This window comes from Phaenicophaeus curvirostris, chromosome 9 (genome assembly GCF_032191515.1).
Source record: "Phaenicophaeus curvirostris isolate KB17595 chromosome 9, BPBGC_Pcur_1.0, whole genome shotgun sequence".
NCBI classification, from domain to species: Eukaryota; Metazoa; Chordata; class Aves; order Cuculiformes; family Cuculidae; genus Phaenicophaeus; species Phaenicophaeus curvirostris.
The window spans coordinates 17,649,753-17,669,649 of NC_091400.1; the positions used below are offsets into that span (position 1 = coordinate 17,649,753).

The following is a 19,897-nucleotide window of genomic DNA, read 5'->3' on the forward strand; positions in this document are numbered from 1 at the left end:
AGCCTTGTTCAGGAAGGTGAATAGAAAGATCACTACTGTGGACCTCAGGAGAGCAGACTTCGGGCTTCTCAGGGATATACTTGGAAGAATCCCTTGAGACGTGGTCCTAGAGAGAAGAGTAGTCCAGGAGAGCTTGTTGATTTTCAAGTATTCCTTCCTCCAAGCTCAATAACAGTGTTCCCTCACGTGCAGGAAACCTATGAAAGGTGGCCAGAGGCTTGCATGGATGAACAAAGAGCTTCTGGCAAAGCTCAGACCTAAAAAGGAAGCATAGAAGAAGTGGAAGCAGGGACAGGTGATGTAAGAGGAATACAGCAAAACTGTTTGAACATGCAGGAATGGACTTGGGAAAGCTAAAACCCACCTGTGAATGGCAACAGGAAAGGCTACTTCAGACATCTCAACAGTATGAAGACAGGGAAAATGTGGGCACGCTACTGAAAGAGGCTGGAGACTTGATGCCAAAGAGCATAAAAATGGGCAAGGTACTTAATGCCACCTTCACCTCAGACTTTACTGGTCAGATCTGTCTTCATCATTCCCTAATCCCTGAAGCCAGTGGGAGAGTCTAAGCAAGGAGTAATTCTCCTCAGTAGAGGATGATCAGGTTAGGGAATAATTAAAGAAAATATATATACCCAAGTCCATGGGATCTGCTGAGATACATCCACAAGTGCTGAGGGAGCTGGCCAATGTATGAGGCCACTCTTGATAATCTCTGAAAAGGTATGGTAACTGGTGAGGTCCCTGAAGATTCCTGCCTTCAAGAAGGGCAAAAAGGAGGACCTAGGGAACTACAGGCTGGTCAGCCTCACCTCTGTTGCTGGGAAGGTGATGGAGCAAACCACCCCAGAAATCATTTCCAACCATATTAAGAACTAAAAGGTGACTGGGAGCAATCGGCATGGATTTATGAAGGGGAAGTCATGCTTGACCAACCTGATAACCTTCTGTGATGAAATGGTGGTTAAGGGAACAGCAGTGATTATTGTTTGTCTTAAATTTAGCAAGGCTTTCAGCTCTATCTCCTGTAATGTCCTCATTTACAAATTCATAAAGTACATGCTAGATAAATAGACAGAAAGGGGTGGTGAAAACTGGTAGAACTGCTTTATATTGACAGAGGATTTTAGTTGGATAATGGAAGATAAAGATAAATATGTGGGAATTAGCTAACAGATGTGTTAGCTAATTGTTTGGGTTTGAGGAAGCAACAAAGTGAAAACATATACAAGTAACCTGGTAGCAAATTTTACAAGTGCAGGTTACACATTGGCACAGGTATTTATCATGAAGTTTAATAAGCACCCATGTGTTCAATGTTGATCCTACCTGCTTCTCAGTGAATGATTGTTGTTAGATTATCATCCTCTCAGGCTTGGGATATGGGAAGGCTTGAGGACAGAAGATTGTTTAGTTTTTTGAATGGATAAAAGGAGCTGGTCTTCTAAATTTTGGATATGAATCTCGATCACAGGTCCTGCCAGGTTCCAGGGTGGCCAGAAATCCAGGTGGCTTGTTTCATGCTGTATAAGAGATGAGGATCAACAACAGATTTCAGTCTCTGTGAGCCTTGCATTTGAACCCACAGTTGGAATTCTCATCTTTCTCTAGTGTTGAGGTGCTAATAGCAACAATTACACTATGTCATAATAATTTTTTACTTACTAACACACATAATTTTTGTAAAATTTTTCTATGCAGGGAGGGCATCAATATACAGTTCATCTAAAAGAGAAGATCTCCTGGTCAGATGCTTTCTACGGACATAGCTCCAGTCAAGTCTGTGGAAGCTGGCAACTAAATGCAGACAGGCATGTGCAAGAGTAAATAAAAAGTTCTGTAAAAGACGTTCTAATCTTGTGCGGAGAAGGAATTTTTCCAGGGCACATTTGTCCAGATCACTGCCTGCAAAAAGGCAATTTTTGTTGCTATTGATGTTTTGTTCTTGAAATGCTTCTTGCCTTTTGTTTAGAGAGAAATAGACCAATAAACATAGGGGTTTAGGTCTGGATTCAGAATGCTGTGATTAAGTAATGTTTAATCTGTTTATATTTTTTTCTCTGTGAGCAAGCAGTTAGAATCTCAGTTTAGAGCATAAACTGGTCAGGGTCTGTGCCGGAGTACTATACAGTGCTGCTCAGTCAGTTCTTTTCCTGACATATTTTAGAAAGAAGGGAAGACACCTCACATAGGTTAGGCAGAATCTACTGTAATAGAAGGATGAATGTAGTTATTGGATAACCTTTTAACCCAGGGTGAACTGTTTTATCAGTCAGTAAGCAGAAGCCTGTGAATTCTCAAAAGATTTCATTTTACCAGTAAAGGTCAAGACCCCAGCTCAGAAGAGTGGAGCGGTATGGAGGCATTATTTTCTTCAGAGAAGGATTTGTCTAAAGTGTTCAGAGAGGGAGGAAAGTGGAAAAGGAATCTGGTGTACTGGGGACATACTGCTGAAGTCTTTCCTGCTGGGTTCAGCTCTGTAACCTGTGGCCATTTCACTGCCAGCTTTCAGCAGAATACAAGGAGATGTTCAAGTGTCCATGTTTGCCAGGGTTAGAAAATGAGCATGTACAAGGCTCAACTTACTTGAAAATCAGGGAACTTCAGCTCTAATTCCAACTTTGATACTAGGCCCTTTCTGTACAAGTAGATGAAGCAGTGTCCTAGATCAGAGCTCCCTCAGACAGGTCTGTTTGAGTATATCTGTGTATTAGCTAATCCTCAGTGTAAGCCAGTGTCTAAAAATACCCACACCCTGTAGGCACGTTCTGGAGCTGTGCAAGCCAACAAGTTTGCTCACAGTCAGAGATGAGGAGGAGTATTTTCTAAGTTCATGTGGATTCACCATTCCTGTCTGTTGCAACTAGATTCAAGACTGAATTTGACCTGAATTGCATGCAAAGCCTGAGACATGCCTGGATTTCAGAGGCTATGTGAGTGGTAGTGAACTTCCCAACCAGTCTAAAGGCTTGTAGTGACACGTACAGGTGGGACACTTTCTCCCTGTCTGGTACCTACAGCAGAATATCTGCAGTGGTACTAGCTCATGAGAATATTACTAGGACTCTCTCCATACAATGACACCAGGGAAAAAAGTTCCTCAAGCTCACTAAACAGATATAGAAACCCAAGTTCTTTAGGAAAATAAGAACCTCCTAGTGGTAAACTTCTGTAAAGCTAAACAAATTCACAGCAATGGGGAAAGAGGGAGTTCAGTTTCCATTACCCCTTCTCTCTTTGGTACATGTGTATAGGGAGATCTCCTGGTAAAAACTTTGATGGTAATTTATATGCAGTGTAACCAGCTGTCTGGAATTTATTGCTATTCTTGCAGTGTTGAGTATACTTCTGGAGTCTGCAGCCCCTGCAATCCAGTGATTATGTGTGAAACTTGGACTTCATTTATGAGAGATGTAGTTAACAGAGAAAGCAGGATCCAGGCATAAACCTAGATATTCAAAACAAAAGAGACAGATTAAATTTTTTTATATATATAGAGTTATTTTTAGTCCAGTCTCGTCATATTCTGTGGTCTAAATCATGATTTTTAACGCAATGCTTTGAAAGGGATTGAGGATTGTTTCATATAAGAAGATAGGTGATAACTGTGGAGTGTGTAGATATGCAGCACAATTTTGCATTCTTCTCAAAAGAAACCTACAGCTGCAGAGTTACCATGTGCAGGGTACACCACCAAAGCAGCTACCATTTTATGCTTTAGTTGTGATGCTCATGTAAGCAAGCATGTGCTTTTTCTGCATTTTTTTCTCTCACCAAAGAGCTGTGTTTGCTCTTTCTTTGGAGAAGAGTTTACATTGTCTTCATTGTCTCTCATACAACTCATGGTATTATAAGCTATGCTGAAGTCTAATCGTGCTTTGAGTCATGCTGTGTCTTTGGCCACAGAGAGGCAGTGAGTTTCGTAGGTTAATATGCTTAATATTAGAGTTTAGCAATATACATGTTAACATGTATTGGCTACCTCCTTTTTTTGGCTATTTTATTGGCTACCTCCTTGTTCTTTGTTTTGAGAGATATAAAACAGGAATGGAGAAGTGAATGGAAGAATGAAAGTCTGCATTTGCTATCTCCTGGTCTTTCATCGCAGCCATTGAGTCCCAGGGTCCATAATATTATTAGCAGATGTAACACATTTTGAAACATTGTTCCAAGGAATAGTGCCAAAAATCTTGAAGGTGTCTCAGCCATTCAGAAGAGGATTGGTTCTGCTCACCAGTTTTCACTGTGGGCAGGCTCTCCCTAACCTGCAGCCTGCTGTGTTCACCAAGATGGAAGAGAGGATAATAAAAGGGTGAAGAATACTAATTTGTAACTTCTGTTTAAAAATCTCCATCACTTCTCAAACATTCTTTAGTGACCTTTAAATATTGTCTAGTGTATTGTCTAGGCTTCTGGTGTCTAGTTGTGCAATACCTTACTGGTCAAGGTATGCCTTGAATAGCTGAGGAATACCTCACTACCTTGCCATTCAAGAATTGGAGATTTTGATCCTGATACTGCCTTCACCTGTAGTGAGACAGTAATTTCTTCAGGAGCTTTTGATCAAAACAGAAAATATAGTTTGACAGTTTGATCTGAAGTTTCCTAAGTTGTGGGACAACACTGTGTCAGTGACTGAAATCTTGGAGCTTGACTGCTGGGTCAGCTTTTTTTTTTTTTTTTTTTGACATATGTGTTCAAACTGAGCCACAGTGTAGCTGAGACACTGGTGGGCCGTTAAGTTCAGATGAATGTGGTCAATGCAGTGACTAGAGACATGATATTTTAACAACAGAAGCAGATGAGTAGCTGTAGACAGGGACTATGTTTTAATTTTTTTTCTGCAGAGGGAGGTGAAGTTAGCTGAACTTGGTAAAATTCCCCAAAAACTTGGTGCAAAAATTTTGGGTGATGACTACTGCAGATCTGCAATCACATGGGTGCATTTTGTAAGTGGAATGGAGGGCTGATCTCTGTATAACTACATTGGGATTGTGTGATAAACTTTTTTTCTTAAGTAATTCATCATCAGGCAACCTCTCCGTAAAGGACTAAAGCAGAGGCTGTAAGCACAAAAAAAGATGCACAGGTTGAAAACTGTAGCTTTTCCTAAGCTGTGTAAAACTTTTCAACACATCCCAGAGCTGTGGAGATACTCTCAGAGCATGCGAAGGCTAAAGTGGGGGGATGTGCTCTCCAAAACAAAGTCTGTGCTTCTGATGCTTTGCAAGCAGATCAGAGACCAGACCAGGGCACCAGGTTGCCTGTATCAGTAATGGATCCAGAGTGTGGCATGCAGACAGCAACTGTTGCTCAGCTTTTCCAGCTATCTAGAATAGATCTGACAAGCAATTAGAGCATGAATATATTACAGAGCCGATGGGGGATGCCTTTGTTAAAACTTGTGACCCATACTTACCTGCTGTTTACATTGGCAGCAGCTTCGAGGGTGGGCAAGACCCTACCTGCCTGTCTTTCTGCTCTCCTTCCCCATGCAGAGGGAGCCGGGAAGCTCTGCGTCTCATTGGGTGTTTCAAATGCTTTCTGCACAAGTCATAATTAATGCCGAGTTGCAGAGCAAAGACCAGATGTGCTGCTGAGATTATCTCCCAGGGCAGATCGGCTGCTCTCTCTGCTCTGTAGTGCTGGGTGAATGGAAAGCTGCCAGTGCTGGGACTCAGAATGTGTCTGATGCCTGAAGTCAGGACTTTCTTTCTCTGCCGCTCCTGCTGTCTGACACTGCCTGGTTTCTGCTTGAAGCTCAGCGCCTGTCATGTAGCAGAGTGCTGCACAAGAACAAGAGGTATGAGATGATTTTCCAGAGTTTAGATTTGTTGTGGTTTTCTTTTACTAGAGGAGAAGCAGATATTTGAGCTCAGCCTCAGACAGAAGCTAAGAATCTAAAAAAGAAGCTGGCTTTGCAGAGGGGAGAGGAGTGGGAAGGACCCAGTCTATGGCCAAAAATACTACTGGATGCCAAGTTACCATTTGACGATAGTTCTAGGGAGATGTGTTTCTGTTTGCCTTTATGGAGAATATTTAAATGGATGTAAATGTATGAGAGCAATCAGCTCCTAGTATATGGAGATTACTATATGTGGGGAGTGGAGTCAGAAGACACCAAGTGCTATCGCAGACCGATTTCTGTGACCTTGGCCAAATTAATTCATCAGTTTCTCTTGATTCCTAAGTACCTCTCACTTCCTATCCTTTTTTTGCGTGCTTTATCTGGCTTGATTCTTTAGTTGTTAGGGACTATCTTTTCTTAGGTGGTACATACAGTTCCTAATGTGGAACTCATTTTTCAATTGCTGCTGCAGTGTGTGTTTGCGTGGGCCAGGGGAGGGGGAAAAAAAGAGTTACAGGTTTGTATGTTTTGTGCTATGGAAGCATATGCATTTCTGAGTGTCTGGTCGTGTTTTTTTCTCAGTGCTTTCATGTGTGAGAGGGACATATAAATGGGAACATAAGAATGAATGTGGGAAGGTAAAAGCACTTACCTGTGCAGGTGAGCACGTACACAGTCTTTACATCTGTAAACTGCCTGTCTGTGAGGCACCACATGTATGCGCGGGTGTATGTGCTGCTGTATAGTAACATCCAGGTGCATGCCTGATTACCTTCCCACACATCTTTTAATGTGTGTGTGTACTAAGCTGTATATACAGCTGACATAGGTGTGTCTGGACTTTTCCCACTTTACGCATATACAAAGTCCTCAGTCCTCCCGTAAAGAAAATCTACTCAAGAACTGACTATGTTATCTCTGTCTTTAGTTTATTTTGGTTGAAACCAGAGCTCTGATGAGGAAAAAATGAAGCAGGGAGCGTATATTTTCCTGCCCACTGCATGTCTGGACAGCATAACTGAATGTATAGACTTTGTACGCCTGGAGCTGGTGGGTGAGCTATTCAGGCCAGGACAGAGAGCCTGTCTGTGTCTTAGGCAGTACATCATTCCTGGCTCGCTTTTTCCACAAAGAGCCACCTAAATCTTTAAAGAACAGAGACAGCTTGTTGGAGTAGAGGAAATAAATTCTGTAGCACTGCTAGCCCATTTTTTTAGTATCTCTTGCATCTTTCTGAGATTAAGGATATGGTCCCAGGCATGCTGGGTTTTTTCTGCTTTGAAACCAAACAAAACAGCCTAGCTGTAGATAAGGGTGTAACAGGGACAGTTAACCCTTGGGCTACTAGTAGCTTTTGGCTTTATTTGCTGTCTAACTCTGTCTGGGAGTGTGACTGCATGGCACTGACTCCTCTTCTTCTGAGTGAAGAGAAAGATTTTAATGTCTTCCAGCAGAATCATCACATGGAGTGAAGCACTGCCAAGTTCAGTCTGAGCTGCAGGCCTCAGTGATTAAAAACAGTCTTGTGCCTCGGGGAGCCAGCAGATGAGGCTGTGTGTGACTGGCTCCATGTTAGCTTTTCCTTGCCAGGCAGGGTAGTCCCTGTCCAGCCCAACAATGCTGTCATATCCTGGTGGTTTCAGGGACATTTTACACGTGAGTTTTACAGGCTCTTCTGAGACCTAACTGAAGTGAGAGATGAGTTTTACAGAGCTAGCAGGCCACTGCTTCCTCAGTCTGTCCTATTTAGCCCTGGGAGACTGAAGTAGACAGATGCATCTGCATCTGCTATTTCTCTTCCCAGTGTAGCTGTGAGAGCCCTAGTCATAATTTTCCCAAGGGCAGACTCCATCAAGGCCTCCCAGCAGATGCCCAGATGAAAAATTTCCACAATCCCAGCACTGTAAGCAGCTTCCCTATGACAGTTTCTTTCCAGCCCCAACCCAAATGTAGCTCTTAGCTTGGCCCTTCTCTGAACTCTAATACTGATTTCCTTTTCTAAGGCATGAACAAGCTCTTCAGCCACTGCACAGATGAACAATTTCTCCAAGGCCAACGTTCCAGCCCCACTCTAGCTGTGGCTTTGTGCTTTCTCTCTCTAATGCTCTTATTGCCAAAAGTCTTGGCCTGGAAGCAATCTTCCTTCTGAGCAGTGGCTGTAAGAGTGGTCCTTGTCTAAGGATCAGCAAAAAACCACTATGACTAGGATAGAGAGAAAGATAAAGCACAGGGATGCAGTGTGACTGGGACTGCAAAGGGAAAGTTGTAGATGCAAACAGACTTCGCTTGGGCAAAATACTTTGTGCAATGCTTGTTGACGTTTTCCAGTGTTTCCCTGGAAAAAGGGGGTTCAGCATTGAAGGAAAGAGAAAACATAGATCCACAATTGGATATGGGCTGGAGTAGGGCTGCCAAACTAATGTAGAAGCAGCAAAGAGCATGAGGCTGGGAGAAGTTTTTCATCCTGGCAATGGCTTCAGAGTCTTTTCTTCCCCTCAGCAAAAAATGACCTGTGAGGGCTGTGTGATCTCACCTTCCCAGCCCTTTGGTGCACACTGTCACACAAGAAGAAACCCACACTTGTGCCAGCTCCTTTGCCTCCTCATGATAGGTAGTTTGGCTTCTTCCCCTGTCATGTCTGTCTTAACCTAAGCTAGTTTGGTCTTAGAATATCTGATGCTGCTGATATTTTCAAGGTGCAAGAAATTCAGTATCACACATCTTAACAGAAAAGGAAATGTATTTTGTGTTTTACTCTGTGTTTTAATTTTCACTCAGCAATTTTAGTTAAAGGAAAAGAAATAAAAATGTAAAGCTTGGAGGATGGTGGGGGATTTTCACAATAGCTAGTTTTAGTGTCGACAGCTCTATTCTGTCATGTTGGCAATCTTCTGCCAGTGGGACTGCTACCTATTGGGCTAGGCTGCTGCAAACTGTTGAAGGGCAACTGTGTGACTGCTAAGAGTGCAGGCATTTAGAAAGGAATTGTGTCACATAAAGTCAACGTAGTCTTTGTTTTGGTGTTCTTGGGATAGAAGATGCAATGAGATATGATTAGTTAATTCAGATTTGGCACCGCTGTGGATAACCTTAAACACACTGTTACCCCACCTTCCTTATGTAAAATGAGATATAAGCTGTCTTAGGGCAGAGGATAGTTTGAAGCACCCTTAAGCATGAAAAAACTCACTCAGCATATAATTCTTGGTCTTAAAAATAATGTTATTCTTCCAAGTCTCTTAGAAGCTGGACCTTCACATAGGCTCATCCCCCTCCATATGAAAGTTTCCCCTCATTGTATACCCTGAGTAATAGCTCAAGAAGAGTTTAAGTTGACACCCAGATGTCTCTCTTGCTCTCTGTTGGCAGGGATCTTTGGACAGCGATTGGAGGACACCGTACAGTATGAGAAGAAGTATGGCCAGCGCTTGGCCCCACTGCTGGTGGAACAGTGTGTGGATTTTATTCGGGAGCGAGGTCTTACAGAGGAGGGGCTCTTTCGGATGCCTGGCCAAGCCAATCTTGTCAAAGATCTGCAGGATTCTTTTGACTGTGGAGAGAAGCCCCTTTTTGATAGGTGGGTTGACATCACCACATTCAGGCTGATTTATCTATGGCGTGTAAAGTCTGTCAGGAATGGCCTTGTGGTAGCTATCCTAATTTACATGTTCTTTCCACACCATTGTTCTCTTCATTTGAAGAGGTTTTCTCCTGCATGGTATTGGGTGCAGAGACCTTCATACAAGTAAGTGCTTGAGCAGGGGGAGAAATCTAGCCCATTAGTCTAGATGAATCCAGTGTTTCAGCTTAAGCACTTGTTGAATGAAATTGCTGTATTTGGGTGCAGCATACTAGCAGCTGAGAGTTCCCACCATAGAAATGGGTATGTCAGAGGTGAACTAGGCATTTTACTACTTTCAGATATTGCATTCTCGCTTGCCACAACCACAGAGAATCTGCCCAGGGGCAACATCCTGACACTTCCTCTTTGTCACCAGCTATTGGAATAGTCAGCACCATTTCACGTATCTTCCCTGGCTGTTGTGCATGCAATGTATAGAATTGGTCAGCATGTCATAACTAAACACTTTCTGACCCCTGGGGAATTATTGGCCAAAATGGGCTTTTTTTTGGTCCACAATTTCAGCAGCTGAGGTGGAATGTTTATTTCAAAACTGAATACATCTTTTGATTTTCAACAAAACTTGAGTCAAATGTTTCTGAAACAAAAAGTTTGCAATTTTGCGCATTTCTTCCCAGTATAAAAATGTTAGTATTATTGCTCCTTGCCTGGTACAGAGCCGTGCTAGCTGCCTTTTTGTCCTGGTGACAGTGCCAATGTCAGGGAGCAGCAGAGGCCAGCTGCTTCACAAAGCAAGGTGAGCCAGAAGCCAAGTGTAGGAACAGTGCTGGCAAAGGCTTTGACACAGTCCAGTCATCACCAGGCAAGCCCATAGTGATGAGGCAGGTCCAAGATCAAGCTAGCTGATCTTTCTGAGTGTCAGGGTCTAGGTTCAGATCAACAGGATTTGTAGCCATGCATCAGCGTGTTGTAAATCAGGCAAGAGGTAAATAATAGAGGCTCAGCTTAATATTGTTTCCCACTGAAGACTCTCAGCCCTGGCTCAGGGTGCACCATCCAGGGTCAGCAAGAGAAGGGGTACAGGTCTCAGCTGCTCTGTCTCTCTCTACATCGTCCCTGCGCCCAGACAGGAGGGTAAATTCTTTCAGGGCCCTTGCAACCAAATCTCGTCCATACTCTGTAATTAGCATTTCCTTCCCTCTCTCATATGTACACACTACCCTGAGTGAAGGGTGGATTGTGCTAACCTAAACAGTGCTTTGAGAAATGGACTTTGATCTTAACAGAGACCTTGAATTCCAGGGATAGATCTGGCCCCGTTTTTATCACAGGTCCAGAAGTGGGACCAGATTTGTGATCTTTACTTGTAAACTTGGCTCTGTTTCTTAATTGACCTCTAGCATGACTTTCCCAGGTGATGCAGGCAACATTGCCAGCACATATCAATTGCGAATAGCATCCCTGCATTCTAGCTTTCTCCTGCATAGGCAGCACAGTTTGGGTCTCATCCTGGGAAGAATATCCTTAAAATCTATATGGAACATTCTTCTAATTCTTCCCTCCCTTCAGTTTCCCAGACCACCCATCCTCTTTTCTTTGATTCTTAACCACAGTCAGTACTTGCTCCCTAAATAGAAGTGCCAAATATTTAGAGAATTTTTCATGAAAAAGTGGAGTTTGAAATTGTCAAGTTGTCTCACTTCATCTTTTCTTAAATAAACTCTTCGTATTTTTTACTGGATGTCTGAGTGTTCTATTTCAGAACTAGAATTATCTTGCTTCATGTGGAAGCAAACAAAGTTATTTTGGAAAATGCTCATATTCTTGAACAGGCGTGTCTATGAAAGGAGTTAATTAGGAATGACAGTTTCACTTTCATGTTTTACCTCAGTCTAATCCATACTAACTTCTATGTCGTGAAGATAAGCCAAGCCTCCCCCAGCATTTTTAAAGTAGAAAGCACCTTTATTTCCATAGGCATTTGCATTGGCTACATACATCAGTTGCTGTATCTCACCTTTAATAGAGGCAATAAAGATCACCCACTTTTTAGGTAGCTGATTTGAAATGTGATAACTGAAGATTCAGTAAAGAATTAAAAGACACAAGCCTATGGGCACTCAAGTAGTACTTTATTGTTTCCACCGTGTCCTCTTTGACTTCTAGGGCTAGTGCTCTGGTCTTTGATGTGTATAGCCACAGACAATGTCAAGGCGGAAGGTAGTTCCACCGTGGCTAAGTGAAATGATTCTTCTCCTAGCAAGCATGATTTTCTCTATGTGTAACTAAACCGGTCCGTGTATGGCCCAGGATACCTAGGCAGCAACAAATATTTTCTGCAACTGTGAAGTCTATTTGCTTGTTTCCAAATAAGATGTAGTGAAAGGTATATTTCCCTCCTGCCCCGAGTTGTAGTCAGTGCTTCTAGATGCCTTTTGTATCTACAGTGACCTTCCAAATGATAGAACATGCATGTTCCATGGTGGATCAGATTCTGTTATGACTGATAATTAAAATATTTCTTTTTAAAAGGCTTGATTTTCCAATTTAGGTTTTAAATGCATATGTATTTTCTCATGAAAGGCCAGATGTTGCTGTTTTGGAAGCATTTACAGCAGTCTGCTCCTGTTGCACTTTCATAACACTGAAAGTTTGGCTGGATTTCACATGGCTTTGTGGACTAAACAGTAACTGGAGCCAGTAGAGCTGAAGCTGTAGTCTGGGCTCTGCTTCCGAATGATAGTTAAATTCACCATCCATGCCTTAAACTCCACATTAAAAAAATGGGGGGGAAAAAAGGGAGTACTGACCTAATTTGCAAAGCATTTATAATCAGCTTGAGAAAAACACTGTGTGAAACTGGTATTCTCAAATACAATTGAGCTGTTTAATAGAAATAGCATTATCAGGATCATCAGCACGTGGTATCTGCTGGCAGCATCGCATTGTAATTTTTCCTGTTTTGTTTTAGCTGTGTGTTCCAAAAATGCTTAAAAACATACTGAGCAGAAGAGATTCAGCTTTTATATAGAGGTGAGGATTTGAAGCTCCATTGCCCTGTGGTTACTGATGTGTTTTTCTCTCAGATCTTTAAAGACTGCCAGGGCAATGGGGAGCTGGTCACAGAATCTGTTTTGACTTCCAGCAGTTGAAACCTTTGAGGAGGTCATCTGCAAAGGTTAACAAAGTTGTAGAACAGGAGACTTGAAATGAGGGAGAGGTACTGCCATGCATCAAAAGCTGGATAGCAAATGGAAAAGAAAGATCAGGTGCATCTTCATTGAGGGATCTGACACCTCAACCCCAACTTAAAGCAAAGGAGAGAAAAGAGCTAAAAAACAAATGTTCCTGGAGTGGGAGAGAAAAGAAAAGCTGATATCTTCGCATAACAGATGGGCTAGGATATGCCATATACCCCATCCTAGTGGAGGAGATATAATCCAAAAATTGGGCATCCATGCCAAATAGCAATAGGGGGTCTGGAGAAAACAGTTTCCTCCATTTTTTTCTGAATGATTCATCAGGACACTTGGGAGTCTGTCCGATCAACGCAGATGGGTGCTGGCTGGGGGAGTATCAGTCAGGAGAGATCAGTAAGAGGATTAGAGGTTATGTTTGAATGCGCAAGGATGCAGGGCTCTATTGTCAGTACTACGTAATCACTGTGCATTTACCTGGACTGTCTTGCTCACGTTCCTGATCCACATTGGCTGAGGAACCACAGTACCATCCACCTTAAGCAGTATCAAGGGCATATCCCTTCCACTGCCTGTATTGCCTGAGATGCATTTATGTCTTGACAAAATGGGAGATTTCCCTTGTTCCCTTCAGCCTAGTATAAAAATGTGGCAGAACAGCTTCCTTCCATGTGCCTGCTTTATGCCCATTTCTAAGAGGGACCTTGATGCACACCCAGTGAAAGGCATCAAGATTTGGTGTAGTATGGGTTTCTAAATTTCCTTCCCTCTTCTCTGTTGCAGCAACACGGATGTTCACACTGTGGCGTCTCTCCTGAAGCTTTACCTTCGAGAGCTGCCAGAGCCTGTCATCCCCTTTGCCAAATATGAAGACTTTCTTTCTTGTGGACAGCTACTGTCAAAAGATGAGGGAGAGGTCAGTGATACTTCTTTCTAATATGCCTCCCCCTACCTCAAAGGTTATTCCCAAGACTCAATGTAGTACAGCTTTCTTCTCATCACTTCACTCCGATTTAAATCAGTGAAGCTCCTGGAAACCTTCCTCTGAGTTTTTCTGAAGTTGTGAAATGGGTGTTAATATCACAGGCTCCTGCTTGAAACAGGAGGTTTTTTGTTAAGTCAGTCATGCAGCCTGGTGTGTCTTTCTTCTGAACAAAGCTGTTCTGTAGCATAATCAGCAAGAGATGCAAGGTCTTGCTGTTGACTCATGAGCAAGCTTTATGAAGTCAATCTTTTTTTCTGTGTTTTCAGTTTCATATATCAGAACAACATGTTCTGCTTCCCAAAGGTTTTGCTGGATGAGTGCGATCATCTTTGTAATTCTTAGATGAAAACCACTACAAAAAGGGCAGGCTATGATATTATCCCAAAACAAGGAAATAATGCCCTGAATACTTTTCCAGAACCTTCTTATGATGTTCTTCTCTTTGATTTCCAGGCAAGGGGAGAGACTGACTAAAGTCTCCAAACCTGTGGCAATCATGGAAATTTTGATTCATTGTTTGGGAGGAGCAGGATAATTTACAATGTGATTGATTGATCTGTTTCATCCATGTTTTTCCTCTTGTGATGATGCCTTAGCTCTTTGCTGACTGCAGGGGCATGTTGGATCTGGTCTAATGCAGTGGGTGGAATTGTGCCACCTTCTAAACCAGAGGTTTAAAGAAGCTGTGAGGTTGCTGCTAGTGTCAGCTAAAGAAGGAAAGGCATGAGGGCTTATGAGTCACAGTTCACAGTTCTGTCCCTTTTCTGTGTGTGAGCAAACTCACATTTTTGTCTCTGGGAATTGTAAAAACTGTGCTTTATTTAAAGGCTGGGGTTCTCTTTTAGTAAAAGTGGCAGAAGGCTCTGGGGAGATTCAGTCTTTCATGATGACCATAGAAAGATGCTTGTTAGCATTCATCAAATGTAGTATATCTGGTAATGTCAGGGTTTTTTATGGAAAAAAAAGCTAAGTTTGCTGCTATATGTACTCATATGGTATATCCTTTAGTCAAATCTGAGAAAGCACATCTCTGTCCCTAACACAGCATATTACCACACAGAGATATGCATTTGTGTCCTAGACACAGCCACATCACTGCACCAGTGCAGTAGTAGCTCCACTTGTTTATTTTCTACCTTATCCTCAGTCAACTCGGGCATCTCTGCAGGGTGCACAGTTGTTGATTTCACAGGAAACAGCAGCATTTCTGAGGCAGTGGAGCTGATTTCCATTTTGGTCATAAGATGTGCAGACTGGGAGTTTTGAATCCGTTAAGCACTATTGCACAAGAGTAGAGACACTGCCAAACTGGGTAAACATAATTGTGTATCACAGCTCAGCTTATTAACTACAGAGTTTGCCTGATTTTGCCTGCACAGGCTGCAGTGGTTTGGTAAGCAACATCTGTGTTGGTTTTATGGGAGCAAGGCCAGACTCAAATGACTTGCAGTGCAGTATTCTCTTTGGATTAGAAAGGCTATCAGGAACACTAGGCAGCCAAAATGAAAGCATATAATATATGGTACTGCTGATAGCACAAAGTTGTCTTGTTAAACTGCTGTTGTAAACATAACCGTGTTCTTTGTCAGGAAAACCTGGAACCTCAACAAGGACTGTTTACTTTTTCAGAAAGAAAGGTGGAGTGCACACACCAAGGGTGCAGAGGCTGTACATGCACAGGAGCTGTGGAGCGGAATGTAGCACAAAGTCATACCCAGCCTGTAGGGCCTGGCTCACCTCTCATGTGGAAAATACCCCCACTCAAAAATGTGATTTCATTGAAACCGTAATTTTTTAGCATGAAATAATAAGTAGGGAATGTCAAAATCATATGTTTGATTTTTAAAAATTATGTGGAAACAAAATACAATCTGTTGTTTCAATTTGAAGTACTATTTTCATGCTGTTTTTGTTCTTCACTTGGAAGTTTTGAATGAGGCTTTTAGACTCAAAATATAATTTTCTCTAGTTTTGTACCCCCCACCCCTCCAAAAAAACCCCAGAGTTACTTAAGGCAAAATATCCCCTCAAATAAAATCATTGGCACCTCATACTGCTACATTGTGACTGTAGGTAAGAATTATTATATTAGCTTGGCTTAATCTTCATCTACAGCAAAAAAATACTCTAGCATGGCTCTAAGGTTTCTGGTTTTCACTCAAATTGCTGTTAATCTTCCTGCTGCTCCCAAGTAGTCTCTTGTGTTGGTATGCAAACAGAAACGTAACGGAGAGCTTGGGTTGAGTTGAGGCCTCCAGGTAGCTCAGTAGGACTGAAGCATTAAAAAAGATTGGATTCTGATCTCAACCTTTGGGAGGGTGGATTGAAAATGAAAAACAGTCTTAGAGTGAGAATGAATAAAAGATCTTCAAATCTGTAGGAACTCATTTGAGACTGAGCTAACTTGACGTGGTAGTACTTCAGCCTTCACTGCTGCCTGTACTGTAGAGATGCACCCAGCAGTTCAGTGGACATGCACATATCCTCTCAAAGCACATGACATTTGAGTTTTTAAAGAGGGGTCTGAATTTGGGTGAACATCTGAAGTTTTGCTAGTTTTCCAGCCCCAGTAGAAGCTCCTAACTGGTGCTGATCTGTGACATACATTGCAAAATTCTTGGTTTGAGGATCACTCCTTGGAAAGCATGCATCATCTGTGGTGAATTAGACATGCAGTGTTTTCAAGGAGGTAAGATTTATTGCTGCAGATTGTCATGATGAATGATGTGCAGTGCCTGTGTTGCTTGCAAGGCTGCAGCCATAAGCATGATCAGTGCTATTTATTAATAACTCAGCAGTTTCTAGCTCACATTTTCCTTTACAGTTTTGCTGCGGTGTTACTAGGCTTAGCCTTCTGACATCTATTGGTCAGGTGGTTACCATAGAAACATAGAATGGTTTAGGTTGGAAGGTCCCTTAAAGATCATTTCGTTCCGGGACACCTTCCACTGGATTGGGTTGCTCAAAGACTCATCCAGCCTGGCCTTGAACACTTCCAGGGATGGGGCATCCACCACGCCTCTGGGCAACTTGTTCCAGTGCATCACCACCCTCACAGTAAAAAAATTCTTCCCAATATCTAATCTAAATCTCCCCTCTTTCAGCTCAAAACTGTTACCCTCATCCTATCCCTGCACTCATGGATAAAGATCCCCTTCCCATCTTTTCTGCATGGCCGCCCTTTAAGTACTAAGAGGCTGATCTTGCAAGAGGCTGGCCAACAGAATTCCCTCCCTAACAGTCCTTAATAAATTGAGAAAGTTTGAAATAAATGTCTAGATGCACTTACTTGGCTTGGAACCGGCTGCTTCTGAAAATTCTCCATCATTATTTAGCAGCCCTCCATCATTATTTAGCAGCTGTCACTCTTTCCAAATGTGCTTGGGTATCTGTTTTCCCACAAAAGATTTAGTTGTATCAGAAAATAAGCAAATCTCCGGGGCAACTGCAACATTGAAAAGAACAGGCAAACAGTGCTTGGGACTGTAGAAGGGCAATAGCCTTCTGAGACAGAAGTTTTCGACAGATTATTAAAGTAGCTTCAGGGCTTTAAGTCATTACTTCAGCAGATGTCTCATGTTATGTGTTAATGCAAAGACAGAAATTTTATGAGGAAGAATATCACAACTCAGAATGACTGCAAATGGAAATAAGTAATTAAAAAGGAAGTAGTTCAACTGGAATATCATTTAGCTTTTTTTAAAAAAAGACTTTTCTCTGCTCAGTTAGTGGAACATTACTGCAATGTATTTACACTACACTCGGTGCCTCAAAATTTTGAATAGGCCACATACTGAAAAAGCACATTTGGTGGAATGTTTATGCGAATGCCTTGGGCAGACTTTGAATGCTAGCAGGCCTCTATGATTGAAAACTTCTACATCAACCACTAAAGTTATCAGAAGTATTTCCACTGATTCTGAGAAATTATTCACGTTCTGGACATTGAGTTTTTGAAAGGCATAACACACTGGATGACACCTTTTTTAAAGCAAAACCTTTCTGCGTTATCATCTGTTGTTCATGGTGACTCTGGAAGGAGGATGTTGTAGTACTGAAGGAAAGTCACATCTGCTTTGCATCTTTTGTATTAGTAGGTCTCCCTGTTTTTTCTGTCCTTCAGGGCACTCAGGAACTGGTTAAACAGGTGAAGAATTTGCCCCAAGCCAACTACAACCTCCTCAAATACATATGCAAGTAAGTGAAATTAATTAACACTTGGAAAAGTCACTAAGTTTTGTGAAGCTCAGTCTGGTATGCAAGTAATTTATTCTGAAAGTAAGCATATTCAGACATCACTGACACATGCTACTATAAAGCATTCTTTCCAGGTACTGCACACTTGGAAGATTAATGACACAAGCTGAGTTGCAGCCGCAGTCAGAGTAGCCATTCTGGCCTCCGCTCTCATTTGGAATTGGGGTTGTGAGTGGCTTCCTCTTGGAATACCAGGGACTCCACAGCCTTTTCTCCCCTCATCTCTCTGGTGACTCTCCTAGTTTTGTCAAAGTGGGCTGGAATGTGTTCTGGGAGCTGGAACGGACTGGTGCCCTAGATAAAATATAGTGAACTTTATTTTGTATTCCAGTCTCCGTGGTAGTTAGTCCTTTTATGACCAGTGGGATTTGCGCATCTGGAGCAGGCAGTAGACAGTAATACTGACATGAAGCCCATGATTTATTCAAGATACGTCACACCCTTCCCAAGTGTACAGACAGATAGCATTTCTGAACTACATTTTTTGAATGCTTTAAAAAATTATTTTGCTGCACTATGTGCCTCTTTAGCCATTTGCTTAATACAGACGCACCTCAGAAATGAATGGCCAAGGCAGGGGAATATAATTATCCATGTTTCTAAGTGAAGAACTGAGGAAAGGCAAGTAGAATTTCCTTCTGACTTAGCAAAAAAAGTTTGAGGGTTCTTGGGTTTCAGCACAGTGTCCATCACAAGGCAAAGTCACAGGAAAACATGGGAGTGCCTCAAAAAGTCATGCTGCAAGTAGAAGCTTTCAAAAATTGGCCAAGTAGTGCAGAATGACAAGGAAACTTTTTCCCTGCCAAAACCCATCCAGTCATCCAAAAATTAACAATAGTTTAGGAAATTAAGTACAGACAGGGTGAAACTTTGCTTTTGAGTCCTATTTCCTGCCATGTAGGTTTGCATGTCATGTAGTGCTTTTTACAACTTGGCTAATTAACAAGCTATTTAGGTGTTTGTTAAAAGCTTTTCTCTTACTACAACTCCAGCTGCAAGGCTGTTTGAAATTACAAAAACAGTAACTGTTGGAAACTTTCTGCTGTTTTCCAGCTTATACATATAGGTAACCAGTCTGTCTGGATTTCTTCATGTGCTGGCTTTGGCTTGCCTAGTCTTTTATTGTGTTGATGTTTACTCAGCTGATGCATTCACAAGAAGTATTTGAGCTACCTCTTTGCATTTTGTTCGATTCATGCAACAAAGCTGCTGGTTTTAGGACAAGGAGATAAGCAAAATGTCTTTTTACATTTGTCATATTTGTTAGTGAAATCTGGCAGATGTCAATTCATGTATTTGGAGAATTCCTATAAAAATGTGGAATAAGTCTGTCCTTTTGTACCCAGTAGAAGGCTGGGTCCCTAGTAGTCTGGTACTTTTGGTGGAAACCATACTGTCCTTTCCTCTTTCATACACCAGGAGGGATCTGGGATTATTACTGAGTATCTAAACTGCATTAGTGTCTAGAAGCTTTTCAGGTATCAGGGTTGTATAAAGAGAGGACAAAACTGTTCCTGCCTCAGAATGCCTATAGTCTTAAGAAGTGACTTATTTATTATGCTTCTCTTCCTTTGGCTTTTCTGGGGGGGCTTTTCAAGGTTCCTTGATGAAGTTCAGGCTCACTCCAGCGTTAACAAGATGAGTGTCCAGAACCTGGCTACTGTGTTTGGACCAAATATATTACGGCCCAAAATGGAAGATCCAGTGACAATGATGGAAGGTAGGTATTACTCTTGTGAGACAGCACACCATCTGTGTTTTGGAGTGTAAGAGCATGCTGAAAGCCACATGTTCTTTCTTAGGTGTATCACTTGACTGCACAGTCAGCAACAAGTCAAGCAATCCCTTTCATTAGTGCCTGCAAGGGGATGTACTGATTGGCTTCTCTTATCCACTGGACTGGTAGTGTCTCTCATCACCACTACATGGAGATGCCTCTGTCCTGTTGTAAGGTGTTATGTGAAACTCTTTGTGAATCCACAGCTAAACTGGAAGCTCCAATGTTCTTCAGAAGGACCATGTTT

The 19,897-nt window shown here is 42.0% G+C and overlaps 1 protein-coding gene across 6 annotated transcripts in view; it reads left to right on the forward strand.

Moving 5' to 3' along the window:
* ARHGAP22 (Rho GTPase activating protein 22) overlaps nt 1-19,897 on the forward strand; it is a 132,815-nt gene that overhangs the window by 105,022 nt on the left and 7,896 nt on the right. For 3 of the 6 annotated variants that reach the window (XM_069863251.1, XM_069863253.1, XM_069863256.1), the window contains 4 exons: nt 9,221-9,428; nt 13,415-13,547; nt 17,740-17,813; nt 19,457-19,593. In XM_069863251.1, coding sequence (XP_069719352.1) covers nt 9,221-9,428; nt 13,415-13,547; nt 17,740-17,813; nt 19,457-19,593 — 552 coding nt within the window. Of the gene's footprint in view, nt 1-5,401; nt 5,807-9,220; nt 9,429-13,414; nt 13,548-17,739; nt 17,814-19,456; nt 19,594-19,897 lie in introns of those variants that run through there. The other 3 variants (XM_069863252.1, XM_069863254.1, XM_069863257.1) reach the window with 2 other exon arrangements.